At 40.7% G+C, this 16,597-nt stretch overlaps 1 protein-coding gene across 1 annotated transcript in view; it reads left to right on the top strand.

Moving 5' to 3' along the window:
- Positions 1–5,493: 5,493 nt before the first annotated feature.
- The window catches only part of LOC122654991 (O-fucosyltransferase 9), a gene marked incomplete at its 5' end in the record, with an annotated part of 50,086 nt that continues 38,982 nt past the window's right edge, over positions 5,494–16,597 (top strand). Inside the window, 2 exons of the mRNA XM_043849245.1 lie at positions 5,494–5,913; positions 11,761–11,833. Of these exons, the coding sequence (XP_043705180.1) occupies positions 5,494–5,913; positions 11,761–11,833 (493 nt within the window). The remainder of the gene's footprint in view (positions 5,914–11,760; positions 11,834–16,597) is intronic.

Raw genomic sequence — 16,597 nt, 5'->3', positions numbered from 1 at the left:
GAAGAAACCCCTCGTCCTGAAGCCGGAGAACATCGAAGGGCGGACGCTGGGGGATCAGGTCGAGCGAGGTCATCTCGTTCTCGGTCAGGGGTAGTACCCTATTTACATAGTTCAGGTTCATCTCCTTCCACTCGATTCGGAGAGGGCTGTTGGGAATGGAAGCGAAGAAAAAGCGGGGCTTCCAGTACTTGTTGAAGGTCGGCGTGCCGACCAGAAACTTGTGACCGCCTAGAGCCGCACTCTTCCATGATCGGCGGCAGAAATAATACCACCCCTTCTCGGGAGACTTCTTCAGGAAGAAGAGCCGAGAAAAAAGCGCCACGCTAGCACCTCGGCCCATCTCGCAGAACAGGGCGTAGAAACCATAGACGGCCAGCCAGGAGTTCGGCACCAGCTGACCAGGAGACAGGTGGAAGTGGTCCAAGATCTGGTCCACCAGGCTGAGAACGGGGAGCCGAAACGCATACTTGAAGGGCGTCTCGTACAGAGCCACCTCGCCGGGCCTGATGAAGCAGGCCATCTCCCCGGGATTAGGAACTCGGAGCTGAATGTCCTCGGGGATGGCGTAGGTCGTCCTCAGATAGTCGAGGTCGGCCTCCGTGATTGTGCTCGGAACGGTGCCGACACTGCCTTCCTCGGGCTCAGGGGCGTCGGTAGACGAGCTTACCGAGCCAACCCCCATCTCGGACGAATCTCCCTCACTTGATTCCTCATCGGATGAGGACGACCCGGAGTTCTCGGCCCGGTCTGCGGCTATGGATTGGGCCGCGTGGTCGAACTCCATGGGTAACGGGGGCTCGGCCACCTCGGCCTGACGAAGCTCCACCACATCGGGCTCGTCTGAGGTCGAGCCCAACAGGTCTATGGTGGGAGAGCGGACGGGGAGTTCTCGGCTCATAGGACTACTACCAACTGACATATTGGGCGGAGAAGACTTACTAGTTGAAGAAGAGTTGAGCGGGAACGAAACGACGGCCGAGTCGATCACGAACGAAGCTTCAGCCGAGTCGATCACGAGCAGACAAACGACGAGATCTATCGAGTTGACGGTTCCAAACTGGCCGAGAAGTCAATAACTTAGAGTAGTGAATAATGAATAGTTAGGAGTCGCCTATTTATAAACCTTGGGTTTCACTGATCCAACGGCCGACCAGAGCTCAGCATGATCCAACGGCCCAGATCAAAGGACGTTTCGAATTCCCGAGCCCGCCATAATGACTCTGCTGGCGTGGCACGAACACCCAACCGTCAGATCGTGCAGCGTGAAATCCGCAGCAATAAATAGTCTCGACCCAACCGCAAGAATCTTCCCGACAAGCGCCCAGGAAATTTCACTCATCAGCGCCGAGCCGACACCTGATGAGTGGGGGGGCCTGTGATGAGGCATAAAACACCCCACCTGTCAGAGGCTGCCACGTGGCCGACCCGACCTCAATCCGAGAACCGAGTTGGGCCGAGCAGGAAATTGGGCCGACCCCATATCCGATAAGTCACCTGACAAATCCTGGTTTGAGCGAGCTGGCCGGTGACTGAGGCCGAGATTATACGGGTCAGCCAGGGACTCCTAGCCGACCTCATGGCCGAGACCAACCTCCTCTCGGGCCGACCTCCATGGCCGACCCCACGGGCCGACCTCGTAGGCTGAGCCCTCCTCCATTGAGGCTCCCATAGCACCCCACCGGGGATCTCCGGGCCACGTCAGCACATCCCGAGAATCACGGGATAAGGACCGAGCCACGATCCCAGCACAACACAAAATCACACTCTACATGGACTCTTACCTTAATAAGAGTCCGACCCCGAAAATAACTCTCCACTCCGCTCTACGCGAGAGAACCTTCCGAAAGAAGGACTCCTACCATATTAGGACTCTCCCAACCGTCTCATCTCCTCCTTACTCTATAAATACCCAGGTATGGAGCTCTATTCCACATCTGGCTTTTTAGTACGCAGTTACGCTGTCGCGCTGAAGACCTGACTTGAGCATCGGAGAGTCCTAGGCCGGAGCCACACCGGCCCTCTTGCGCTCATTGCTTGGTTTTTGCAGGTTCATTCATGGGCGAACCAAGTACCGGAGGTTTTTCACACGCAACAATCACCAATGGTAAAATTCCATCAACATAACTAGCAAGAAGAGCAAAACAATTAAAACACGAGGAAAATAAATTTATTTTCAAGAATCTTAAGATAGATTCATTGCTATACAATTTTTTTCTTCAGGCTAAAAAAATAGTATGAAAATCAGTTTTATAAAACCTATCACTTAATAATGCAGATCCAACCATAAGAGAGTCGAATAGAGATCGAATATATTATCTATTGCCAATATTAAAACCACAATCACAATTATAATGTTTAAAAAACTGAAATATGATTCTGCCTAGATGATGGTAAATCACCCAACTTTAAAGCAAAACTAGAAGCTAAAAGTAATCTAAGCTTTTCTATGGATTCAACTTTACTCTTGTAATTTTCACCCGCTTTAAGGAACGCGCGCCTTGGCATTCTCAGTGGAGGTAATACAGTTTTTGATTGTTTTTGTCTATGGTGTGTTACATAATCATCAAGTATATCCTATTATATTTCTCCCACTTTTCATAAAGTGCTTTAGCGCCAGCTATGCTCTCAATCATAGGCTTAAGAGATGCATTGACTCTCAAAGTCAGGTAGAGTTTCATAATAGCCAGAGACACGATCAAAGATTCAAGGGAACAGGATCCTTTGCAGTACCGGTGGGGCGGTAGTGCACATCCGATGGCATAGCAGAAGCCAAGTGGCATACATGGCACACATGGCCTTTGCTGTGCCGTCGGATGTGCACTGCTGCCCCACCAGTATTGCAGAGGATTTTAATACAGATTTAAGCCATTCATTGTAGTTGGTTCTAGTCAAGGTTTTTTTTTAAATTTTTTAATTGAAGCAAGATGGGATGTCAAAGATGGTAAACATATAGTCACACCAATTTACATAAGCAACCAATATGCATGAATCAAAGCATGTAAATAACAAGTATATTATAAATAAATAAATAAACCTGACTACCTGGACAATTAATCAGATTTTTTCTTGTTTCGTTTCCAAATGACAATAGGAAAAACTCAAAAGAACTGGGTGAAAGGTTTGGCATCATTGGGATTGGATCTATGATGGTAAAATCACCCAACATACAATGAACTCTTTTTGAGCAAAGTGAGATGCTTGAAATAACACTTATTCGAAAAATACTGTCACTTGTGGTGGCAAGACAAGGATTCCCCGGATTTGTGAAACCCAACAACATCGATCACCTCACTCAATTGAGTTGGTCCGGTCAAACAAACTCACTTGTGGTGGCAAGCGCAGGACGTTCATCATATGATCTCCTTGAGGGAAATTTATAAAGCACTGGCGGTGACGGTTCCATACCCTAAACAATTAGCTTACTGACTCAAATCATGGAATCTCGTTGACATGATTGCAAACAAGGCCCATTGGTTCAAACTTTGGTTCTTGCAACAAGATGGACTATTAGAGCTTTTGAAAGATCGATTCCAACGTAAGCCCACAAAAATGACTCATTATAAACCCTAACAGTCCAAATGACAACATCCCAATTTAGCAGTCATCAACGTGGGTACAATCTCGTAATGACAATTTTGTACTTCTAACCATTACCAATATAGAAAACATTCTAAATATGTTAGCATGCTAAATACATTGCAGTTCATAAAAATGTATTCATGTTAGTAAAAACAAACTTTTTTTTTTTTCTCAATGTAATTTCTAAAAATATCACACTTTAATATAAACCACACATATTAACAATTATACGAATTCCAAAACAAATAATATACTTGAACCAGTCGTGGATGTTTAATAAAAGCCCATAAGGCAAAAGCCCATTAAGCTTTATATGAAAACTATCCATTACTTTATATTTCAATAAGCCCATTGCCCATTTCAAATGATTTCATGCACCAACAGTGGAACTCACAATTTCTCATGCATCAAGAGGTGAAAAAAAAATTGGTTCCACTTCCACCCCTGCTCCCATGCTTCAATGGTTCGGCCAGTACTGTCGAGTCAACCTCTCATTCCCTTTAATGTGATAAATTAGAGCCCGTTTGTTTGCCGGATAAAGGTGGGATAAGCAAAAATCGGTGGAAAAAGTATACTATTTTCTCACAAAATATCAAGAATATGTGTGTTTGGATACAGGGGGTGGAAAACTTCCAGACAAGCTCATTAAATACATTTATTCTTGTCTGGTGAGGTGGCAACCCTCTTTTTCCCACCCCATTTGGTAGGATTTTGATACTATTCACAGAAATTTTTTTTTTGAGTGTATGTCTCTTCTCTCTCCTTTTCTTTTCTTTTCTATGGAATCTCACCCAATGTCTATTTCCTCTCTCTTCCACCAAATCCCTCTTCATTACAAAATGCATATTTCATTATTTCCTTTGCTTTCCTTTCATTGTTAACCTAATCCACAATATATGGGATCTACCTTCACAAGTTTTCCACCCATTTTTATCTAACAAATGTTTCACTATCAGATGAGGTTGACCATGATCCAAAGGCATTAGCGCTACGAATTTTTATCCTATGCAGTAACTGCACAGTGCTGTATTATATCGTGTAACAGCTATAGTGTAGGCCATGCATCATGTGGGGCCCACTGTATCACATGACCTCCTCTTCGCACCGTGCAATTACCGGAGAGGATAACGATTCCTAGTGCTACATGTGCATTGTGATATTTACCAAATAAAATACATGTGCATCGTGAAGTGACAAATCACACACTCAACGGTCCGATCGATCAGCATAATTAAACACGATTGAGCATTCTCTGTCGGTTCCCTAAATCGCTGATCCTTTGTCGGCTGATCGGGTCTATTTACAGAAACCTTTCCTCTTTTCAACATTTATCACTTTTTTTCACCCAAAAAAAAAAAAAAAAAAAAAATTTATCACTTTTGATGAGTTGCTTAGCTGGCAATCCGTGACTAGTGGAATAGCTTTCACTGTCACTTTTTTACACTACTCTCTCTCTCTTTCTTTCTCTCAAGAAAACTACGTTTTCTGCAATTTTATTTCTGTTCAATTCAAATCCGAATCACTCCATTAATTCCATCCATAACTCCCTCCGTTCCCACCGCCTCGAATTGCCCAAACCCAGGCACGCCAAGTCTCTCTCTGTAATTAATTAATTAACTTCTTTAATGGCTGACTTCATTGTTGCGTGTCTAAGCGAAACTCTAAGCTCTGAAGTCTAAACTCTTTTGTGCTGAAAGCTTTGTTTCTTCTTCATCTGCTGCTGCCGTTGCTGCTTCATCTCTTTCTTTCACTTATTACTGTGTTTGGGGTTTACTGTAGAGTACTTTCTTTTAGCTCTTGAAAATGTCGGTTTTGTTTGATTGGTGGTTGTGGTGGAAGAACTGGAGAAAGATCCTTCAAAACCAGATCTCTGTAGTTTCTCCATAGTGTTTAGGGCTTGGTAGAGCCTATTGATCATCACCATTGCATCACCATGGCTATAGCAGGCTTGGCAGTGGAAGAGCTTCTTCGCCTGTGTCTTCACCGACACATACCTCCACGGCTTCTCCCCCTTCTTCACCAAAATTCCTCCATTGCCGCAACAACAGCATTGGATTCGGCACTCGTGGCCCGAAGGTGCAGTCTGTTGGGGAGTGGTTGGCTTACATTGTTCTTTCCACGGTTCTTCGTAGACGTGGCCTTCTGCTCTTTGCTCCACTTGTGTACATTTCGGGGATGTTGATGTTTATGGGTTCTTTTAGCTTCGAAGGTTCATCTTCTGGGGTTGTTGTTGATCAGTCTCCTCCTCCTCCCGGTTCAACTTATCGTAGTCCTCAGGTTTTTGAGACGCTTTGGCCGTTTATGCAGCTTGATGGCAACCGTAGCTCCAATGCGGTTAGTATTTCTCTTTTGCTTTACTCTTTTTCTTTCTATGTGAGGTAATGAGTCTTGCACATTGAAGATCATTTGGTACGGAAAGCTTCGAGTTCTATGGTAAAGAAAGGCATATAGCACAGAGAAGTTGCGTAATTCATTTGTTTTAGCGTATGGCTTAAATTAGAAGCTTACTGCGCAATTAGCCTTGATGAATTCTAGTCTTATATATTGTGTCATGTTCATGGGAATGAAATCGCTGAGGCCTTCTTTCGGTCCTAACCTTTGACAAAAGCCCTTTCTTGTTATTGTCTATGCGTCAAGATTCCTGGTTTTCATCTCTAGTTGATTCATTTTTTTTTGCTTTTCTATTTTTGGGTATGTGCACAAAATGACATTGATTTTTCACTCATCGAATATAATAAGAGGATTTCTGGAGACCGGAATGGGAGATTAGCTCGAGATAAGCTTCGTATATTAAGAGAATGGTGTTAATGTGATGCGAAAGTAATGTCTGGTGCTTGTCCTTTCTATTTTATCAAGAGTAATAGGAAACATTTGATTAGTGATACTAGGAAAAGTCGTATGAAAAAGATAAAAGTAGTACCTAAATCATCAGTTAACATGAAAGTGGGAGAAGTTAACCATTTCAACTACTGCTTTTCAGAGAATATTGGCTGCTATAGTAACCCACCCCTTCTCCTTCCGCGCCCCCCTCAAAAGAAAAAAAAAAGTATAGAAATTTATTGCAGCACTAATTTTCAATTATTAATAAATAGAACTCACTAAACTGGGTCAAGTCAAGTGAATGGATTCCTCAACACTTTGGACGTTGCACGGATCAAGTTGATCCAATATTGGTTTTTGGAAGCTCACCTATGTTTACATGGGCACCATATTTGGGTAGATTTCTTCATCTTTCAAAAGGAAAGGATTCAAAGCTGGCCAGCCACTGTAATTTATGTTACTGGAGGAGATTACATCAAGGATTTTCCTAACTTTTGAGGTGGCTGAGAATATCTGGAATTGTTATTGGATACTGTTTTGATTTAGATTTTGTGGAACCAGCTAGAATGAAACTGATATTTACTTGGCTTGTGATAGGAAATTCACTCTTTTGAAAGAGAGTGGAGATGGATCAGACAGGAAGTTAAAGGGAAATCGATTTGCAAGCTTCCTGTCAAGATGTTTGTCTTTGCTCTATCTATCATATTTGGTGGGAAAGGAACAAACGCAGATGGACTCCGTCCTCCCGCTCCTTGAATCGAATCTGGAATGCTATTGAATTTGAGGTCAAAACTAAGGTCAACCATCTTAGTGCTTTGGATTTGGTTTTTCCCAAGAATCGTCATATTGTTTCCTCTTGGGGATTCCAGATTATGCTCATTTAGCTTCTTCTGATGTTTGTTTGCGGAGGCTTTGCCTCCTGCTCCCCTTGTATATAGTTTCTTCTTTCCTAAAAAAAGTTTATTCATAAAATAAAGATAAAAATTTGGGGCTTCTGGGAGTAAGTAGTTGAATTCTTATTTGATGATGTGTTGAGAGGTCTGGCCAGGATATGTTCTGGCATTGTAGCTTACTTGTTGAATTCAGCTTTTAAATCCACTGAGGGGCTGTTAGGTGTTAGAAGATCAGATTTGGTGCTTGATTGGAATCATTCAGATTTTATTTTTGCTTGTCGGTGTAATGTCGTCCTAGCTAGATGTTAGATCTACTAGGAACCAGGTCAAACAAAATTCTGTTAAGCTACTGGTTTAGAGGGCAGATTTTGATGAACTTGGTCAAGGCAAGGGTTAGACTTGAGGTGTTGGGTTTGAATTTTATAGGGTAAAGCAGGGCAGGTGTAGGGGAGGCTAATAAACCAGATTTGGAATGATTTGAATGAGAAATTAAAAATCAGAAAATTAGGGTTTTGGATTTTAGGTTTTGGAGAAGAAGAGATGGAGGTTTTAGGGTTTTTAATGGAGGGTTTGATCCAAGGTTTGGATCGAGTTACCCAAAGGCTGAGAACAGCACTCGGCCAAGGTTGGGTGATGTTTGGGTGGTTAGAAGTGGTTGAGTGGAAATCTAGGGTTTTGGGGTTGGAGAAGGTGGTGATTTTGGGGAAGGAGAAGGTGGTGAATTTTGGGAAGGAGAAGGTGGTGATTTTGGGAAGGAGAAGGTGGTGAATTTTGGGTTTATAATGGGGGTTTGGTCCAAGGTTTGGATCGAATTTCCCAAATAGGGAGAGGAAGGTTCGATCCTAATATGGAGGGGTTTTGAGGGTAGGTTAGGTCTGGACAGGTTCTAGGTTATTTAGGGTTTAATGGATATGAGGAGGGATGTGGGGTTTGAGGTAATAAATGGAACAGAACTTAGGATCGAGTGGAAGGGTTGATAAGAAGGAGCTATGGTTGAGAGATGAAAGGATTCTGATGGCTGGAAGTGATGGACAGAAGTTAAATCTTAAGAAAGAAATTGCAGAAAAACTGTAAACACTTACTGATTTGCAAAGAGTGCAAGACAGCAGCTTGAATATGAGCTTGAACAAGACCTCCCGATCTGAACAGATGCAAAGAGTTAATCGGAGTCCACCGATTCCTTCACCTTGAGATCTACAAGACCTTCTTGAAGTAACTCTCAAGGAACACTCACAAAGGGAGCATGGCAGCAGCCACAACAGCAAAAGCTGATTCAGTTTTTTAACAAATCAAAAGTGTGCAGCCTCCCATGATTCTCTTAGCTATTAATAAGATGGCCAAAGGCCCAAACCCTAATACAAGCTAAGTAGATCCTCTAAGGACCAATAAAAATAGAAAACCAAAGCTGAACCACAGGTTGAACCAGTTTGGTTCAACTTAAAACATTAAAAAAAAAAAAAACACTTAGCTAAAAAACTAAGTATGGAAAACAGAAAATAAACTAAGATTAAAAATAACTAAGGCCTAATCTTAGGGCTGTTTTATTTGCGGATGCTTGGATCTGCATCACGGTGTAATTTCAACTTTATTGTACAGGAAACAGCCTCTCCTACGAAGCAGTGGGTAAGGCTGCATACATTTGCTCCTCCCAGACCCTGCAGTAGCGGGAGCCTTGTGCACTGGGTTGCCCTTTTTTTCTTATTGTACAGGAATAAGATGATATTGTATTTGGGTGTATGCCTAGCTCTTAAATCTGGGCTTGAAAGACCTACTCTAGTAAGGGAAGAATTCCTTGTTCATATGACTATGAAAAAAAGATAAATTAACCTTCTGAACTTAGGGGATTCACGTCCCTATGTAAGGAATCAATATGAATATGATGAATTGAGAAAATTGACATTTAATCAAATCTAGGTGCTTGCACTCACTAGCTGATCTACAGTCAAACTGTGGATCAGGTATGAGTCAAATCAAGTTATTACAATGCTAAGCAGGGAAGAATGAATTATCTTTGCTTCAGATATCAGAGCTCTTGAAAAAGATGAATAGGTATGCCCCTTAGGCTTATACTCTTATTGATGCGATGAAATTCTATCCTTATATCTGCTGTCTGATTAGAAACAGTAATGGCTCACATGATTCGCTACCAGCAAATATAATTTTCTTATGGCCAAAAATTCATAATTGTGGAGTTAAAATTTATAATTACTCCTTATTATGAATCACATGTCTGGTACTGTGATGGAATTAAAATTCATAATTACTCCTTATTTGCACCACCACCAGAGACTCTTTCCATGCCACTTCACTCGAACATAATCATGCAGTTAGCCCCTCAAAGGCACAGTTAAGTGTCATCCAGCGATTGAAAATTTCCAGAACAGTTGTCAGTTTGGAAGGAAAAGGGGATACTTATCTAAATGGGATCTAGGATTGCAGTCCTGTACATTTTGTCACTTTTTTCTTTGTTGGCATGAGTAGATAAGGTTCTGGGACAACACATCATAATTTTTTATGGAGAGAGGTGGATGGGAGTGTCAAACGTCATTTTGTGGCTTAGAAGAGAGTTAGCCTTCCAAACATGTGGGGGATTTTTGCATAAGACCTTTAGACACTATGAACAAGGCTTTCTTGTTAAATTGGGTACGGAGATTTTAGTTTTGAAAGGGGAAGAATAGTTAATGGCACAATAAATGGCACATAGTGGTGTGTGCAGAGTTGGATTCCTAACTGCTGTGGTTCAATGAGTTTAATTTTTCTTATGGTGTTTTGAAATTTGGACTGGTATCATTAAGGTAGTTGACTGTAAAGCCCCTACTCATTTTCCCCCTTCTCAATGAATCTTTTCTAGGTAGGTATTTACAAGGAAGCTAAGAAGCCAGATAAAATGGATTCGAATATGGAGATGGTGGTTTGGGTCTTGAAGCTAAGAATTTGTATTGATTTAGTAATCTGTTCACTTGTTAGTCTCCTTGCTTCTTTGGGGATATTTCAACCTACCATAGAGTTCATAGTTTGTGGAGTTGGAATTCTGTATGGACATATTTGGTCTATTTATTTTTCTCAATTTTGTGAGGATTATCAGACTCATTACTGGACTTTTTAAGTTACTGGTATTCAATGTTCTGAAGAAGGTTTCCTTTATCTTTATGCAAAAGGTTTGATAAGATAATTATGTTGTCTATTTCAACTATATGATATGCCAATGCCAGTGACTTGCCTTCGCTCTTTGTGCATAGAACAAGAGAGTCATTACCTTTTCACCCACTGCTTGCTATCAGGGTGGGGGGGGGGGGGTGGAGGGGGAATTGAGCTTTTTAAAGATTTCTTCTGTCTTCCCCAGAAATCTCTTTGGTCTGACTTTTGGTAGTATACAAAAAATTTTTGGAGGATGGGCCAGAATCTGCAGAGGATGTGCTGTATGTCATTGTGTTTGGAAAGAGATTGAAAGTAGGAATTTTATGATGAGTTCACAAATATTACTTGAGCTGCTAGAGTGGTAGATCTCTTTGCTTGGACATCAATCTCACAATTCTGATTCTTGGATTTGGTTTGTATTGTATAACAGCGAGTAGAAAATTAGTAACTCTTCTGGTGCAACCCCCCTTCCCCCCCCCCCACCCAAAAAAAAAAAAAAAAAGAAAGAAAAGAAAAGAAAAGTGAATAGCTTTGTGTTGGTTCTTTTGGTTTGTTGGGAGTCGTCATATCTTGGGCTGTTGCTTTGCAGCCTGCCGTTTTGTTTTTCCATCAAAATGTTTATCATCTTTTGCTGAGTGGATAGGAAGCATTTATGGCAAGTGAATGAAAACATTCCTAGAATCTATAAAAAGAAAAAAATATTCCTGGTAAAAAAGCATTCATGCTGATTGTTGAGCATATTCATGGGCACCTATAATTGATAAGTTGAAGGAAAGTCGATTGAAGTGGTTTGCACATTTATAACACAGGCCACCAAATGCGAAAGTATGGGGGAGTGATTTGTATAGGTTAGAGGATCTAGAAGAACAAGTGGTAAACTAAAGATGACCAGGGGAGTTGTGAGAAAAGATAGGGATGGCCTTGGTTTAGTGATAAATATCACTTTAAATAGAGTTAGATGTAGAAACAGGATTCTTGTAGCTGGCCCTGCATAGTTGGTAAAAGGCTTGTGGTTGGCTCATCTTGGCATGGACACAAGGTCTAACAGGATGGTTGACTAATTGGCAATGATAATGGAAAAAAGATTTGTTTCATTATTAAGTCGAACATCCTTAAAATTTCTCTTATAGTGATCCATCGTGTCAGTAAATTAGAAAAAAATGAGAGCAGTCAAACCCCAAAATTTTTCTTCCTTGAAAATGGTAGTCCCATCATTAACTTGTACTGATTTTGATTCTTATTTTGGCTTATGCTGTCTGCTTTACTATTGTTCTGACTTGCAGTTCATTAGTTGAACAGAAAATTGAGTCCTACATTGAAATATTTGCAGTTAATGACAACATGGCATCGGAAATTACGTCAAAGTTGGAAACCGTGTGTAAACCGAAGTTTTTCTCAAGCAGGTTTGAGTCTCACGAACAATATTTGGAGTTAACTTGACGTTTGCATGGCCTCAGTCCATAAAAATTTTAGGCTGCATACATGAGTGATCTTAATAATTTTGTCCATTATTGTCTTCAAAGTGTAGTTTGAAGTATAAGTCACTTACTTCAATGTTTATGTATATCTTTGGTGATCTTTATTGTTCTTGATTTCTTGTTTTATATGGGAAGAGAAACTTACAATCTTCAATGACTGAAAAGGATTGCATGTTAAAAAAGCAACAAGATATGAATATGATATGTTGGATAAATAAACTAACGGTTTTCTTATTTTATTAGGATTTTCTTTTTGACACCCCTCAAGGTGTCAAATAATTTGTAACCTTGCTTTTTTGCCTTTTTGGTATGACATACAAAATTTTCCAATGAGGGTAATAGTGTCATTCAAATGCGTACTTGAAAAATGTGCATGGCAATGATACCTTTTGATAATGACATAATGGTGTCCCTTTCATCTCATTTTTGAAAACCCTTCTATACCCCTATGTTAAAAACCTTTTGAGAATAAGACAAGGGGCAATTAAAAGAAGATGTCAAGTTCCTTTGTGGTTGCATGCTTTCTAATTCCTATCATTTCTGGTATGCTGAATTTGTAGCAACATAGATTTATTGTTATTCTTTAGCATTAATGAGATAATTTGGTTGGCTGCTGGCCTAGTCATGGATTTGGGGTCTGCACTTAAGGTGGTGTCTGTAACTATTGAAATTTTCGCTAGGTAAACTTTGGATGTGAGTAGGATGATTCTTTCAGCCAAGGGAAATTGGCTTATCTGAAGAGGGTTGTATGAATACAATCTGGCTTCAGCTAAAGGGTATACATGGATTTGGAGAACAACTATTGGTACCTTTAACATATCATTTTATCATGAATTTCTTGGTGAGAATTGGAAGGCAATGGTATTCCAATGAAATTTGAGGAACAACAGCTATAACAAAAGTTGTGGCACTTGAGAATGTACTGATGTAGGGTTATCGATGAGGAAGAGATTACAAATTTGGAGATGGTTACATCCCATGCAAGGAAGATTGAAGGATTACTCTAACCTTGGGGATAACAGCCCTTATGTAGCTCTCAGTGTTGGTGAATAGCTCACAAACAATATATTCTAAAGTTCAACAAACATGAAATCCATATCTATCCAAAATAAAAAATAGAAAAGGGAACCATGAGTAAGCTTCAGTCAAACTGAGCCAGAGACTTCAATTTTCAAGATAAACGCATGCTCTGAAATTTTAGCATGTTATACTCTTATAAGGATTTCAAAGCACCAAATTCAGACCAAATTGATAATTTTAAGTTGGTCCATGATGTGGTCACACCAAACTGTTGTATTTTGCTTTATAAAAACCAGAAAACTTAAGAATTTTCCAAAATCAACTATACAACAGTCATAAAACTTAAGGATTTTGGTAGAAGACTCATAAAATAACTGATCCTCAAAGTTTCAGCTCAGTTAGATATGTGCAGCTGGGGATTCTACTTTATAGAATCTGAAACCAGACTACTCAGGGTCCTGATGTGCCCCAACCCGCTGGACCTCTCAATAATTGTTATTGTAATTGTGAAAACTGAGATATATTAATTACGAGTTATGAGTTTGGTTTATTCATTTAGGATTAATCCCACATTGCAAAACTTTGGGACCTTGGATAACTTTATACATATACCAATTGGGCCTCTCCACATGATAGCTTAAGCTCTTGGGTTGGATACTCCAACAGATTCTTACCAAAATAGTTCACTAACAGGCGTAACTAATGTAGTTTCAGTAACGAAAACCCAATGACAAGGTAGAAACCAAGTCTTGAAGTATAGGTATTGGTTAGTGCAGTCAAAGGTGATTTTAAAAGACACCTTAGAGACGTATGGGAGAGACGCTAAGAGATGCAAGATACACATGAAACACTTAAGAAATGGATGGATATGCTTAGTATACTTGTAAATATTATTTTGAAGCATAATACGCCTTAAATTGGCAGAAATTTGGTTTGGACATAGGACACTAGGTGGTTAGACCCAATATCTGCCACATGGTAGATCAATTAGGTCCCAAATTTTGTGTACAAGTATGCCCCATGAAACCCTGATTACCTGTCAATTTTGAACTCATCAGAGTTGGCCATGTGACAGAAGAAAATTTGGAAGATTCACTACATTTTGAAAAACAAATGGATGGTTAAAAACACAAGGGAAAATGCCAATATGGATGGTAAACGATTGAGTTTTTATGTCAAAATTGACATACAACCATTCTAGGCCATGCCCTTCCTATTCCATGGTTGGATTTGCCACATGGAATCCGATCCCCTAAGTTCCAACAGGGGTCTCCCATAGTTGAATCCCCTCCTAACGGGGGAAGGGCCATTCTAGACCATGCCCTTCCTATTCTATGGTTGGATTTACCACATGGAATCCGATTCCCTAAGTTCCAACAGGGGTCTCCCGTAGTTGAATACCCTCCTAACGGAGGAAGGGCCATTCTAGACCATGCCGTTTCTATTCCATGGTTAGATTTGCCAAGTCATTCTTCCACGTGGCACATGTATGAGTGTGTGACATATTCATTGGTACCTGGTGTTCTTCTATTATTTTTTAATGGATAATTGGTACTATTTGGTCCACTTATTGTGGAGACGTGGAGGTAATTAGATAATTTGTGATCCTTTTATTATTTTTTATGGGTAATGTGTTGCCTTGAATAAATTAGAGGAAAGTTAACTGAATGGCAATTCATTGTGATAAAGCACAAAATTAGTGGCAATTATGGTCCCAACTATGAAGCCCTTGCCTCGGTCCTATCAATCACCATGCCCACAATGTTATCAAACAAACAAGGAGAGAGAGAACCACACACAGACAAAGAGGGGAGGGGTGAAGTGGTGAATGAGTGACAAACTGGCGGTGATGGCCTGCACCTATTACAATGGTGGCTGATGGCACTGTCGGTGAACTGGTGGTGTTTCAACTTTCAACAGAGGAAGAGGGGTGAACGGGTGAGTGGTGAAGGGATGAGGTTGCCAGATCTTCTAAAGGCATCTTTCTCTCTCAAAGGAAGTATGTCCTGGATTTATTGTCGGAAACCGGTTTGTTAGGATGTCACCCTTCAGATACTCCTATGGATGCTAATGTTCGTCTCAAAGAAAAGGAGGGTGAACCTGTTGATAAAGGCCGGTACCAAAGAGTAGTGGGGAAGTTGATTTATCTCTCACACACACGTCCTGACATTACTGTTGCTGTGAGTATTGTGAGTCAGTTTATGCATGATCCCTACTCTTCTCATAAGGAGGCTGTTCTTCGCATTCTTCACTTCTTGAAGTCAGCTCTAGGAAAAGGGATTCTCTTGTCTCCTCATGGTCACCCACGGATAGAGGCGTATACTGATGCTGATTGGGCTGGTTCTACAGATCGCAAGTCTATCTTTGGGTATTGTTCTTTTGTTGGTGGCAATCTTGTCACTTGGCGTAGCAAGAAGCAGAATGTGGTGGCTCGTTCTAGTGTTGAAGCAGAATTTCATGCTATGGCTCAAGTCATTTGTGGGTTATTTTGGCTGAAAGGCTTGCTACAAGACTGTTCCTATTCATCTTCCTATGATGTTGTACTGTGACAACAAGGCTGCAATCAACATTGCACACAACCCGGTACAGCATGATCGCACTAAGCATGTTGAAGTGGATAGGCATTTCATTAAAGAAAAATTAGAAGAGGGGGTGATTTGTGTTCCCTTTGTGAAGTCTACTGATCAGGTTGCTGATGTTTTCACCAAGGGATTGTCTGGAAAGCTATTTCATCCAAACTTAGTCAAGTTGGGCATGATTGACATATTTGTTCCAACTTGAGGGGGAGTGTTGAATAATGTACACCTGGTCTTTTTATAATTGTAATTTTATGTTTATGTACCTCCTAGTTAAGTCGGCTAAGCTAGGGGTATTTTGGACATTAGGTTGTAATCTCTTTTATTATAAATATAAGGCTTGTTTGATCACATTTATCATATAAGGAACATTCTCTAATTCAGATCTGCTAACAGTAACACCTATTACAGCGGTTGGTGTCACTCAGCTTCACTGTGCTTCTACCTTCCTCTGCTGCTGCTGGTTGGTTACTGAAGAAACAATTGAATGGAATGGCTTATCAATGTGATAGCCCTCCACGATTTATTTATAATAGGTCTGGAGAAAATTCCAGAATATAAGAATTACAATAATACCCCAATAGGGAAAAACAACTAGAACATAAACTACCCCATGGGTCGACCATATATCATGGGTCGACCCATGTTACAATAATACCCATATTCCAACACTCCCCCTTAAGTTGGTGCATAGATATCAGTCATGCCCAACTTGCACACTAGAGGTTGAAACACCTTTCCACTCAATCCTTTACCTTTGGTGAACACATCAGCCAACTGGTCACCAGATTGAACATAGGGAACACAAACAGTCCCATTATCCAGATTCTCCTTGATAAAATGACGATCAATTTCAATGTGTTTCGTTCTATCATGCTGCACTGGATTATGGGCAATACTTATTGGTGATTTACTGTCGCAGTAGAGTCGCATAGGCAGAGTAATAGGAATGCTCAAATCTTGTAACAAGGTTTTAAGCCACAACAGCTCACAAATGCCACGAGTCATAGCTCTAAATTCAACCTCTGCACTGGAACGGGCAACCACAGTTTGCTTCTTGCTGCGCCATGTAACACAATTTCCACCCACAAAT

This window comes from Telopea speciosissima, chromosome 3 (genome assembly GCF_018873765.1).
Source record: "Telopea speciosissima isolate NSW1024214 ecotype Mountain lineage chromosome 3, Tspe_v1, whole genome shotgun sequence".
Taxonomy (NCBI): domain Eukaryota; kingdom Viridiplantae; phylum Streptophyta; class Magnoliopsida; order Proteales; family Proteaceae; genus Telopea; species Telopea speciosissima.
Note: the sequence above shows the minus strand (reverse complement) of the source record. Positions and strands in the feature narration are given on the sequence as shown.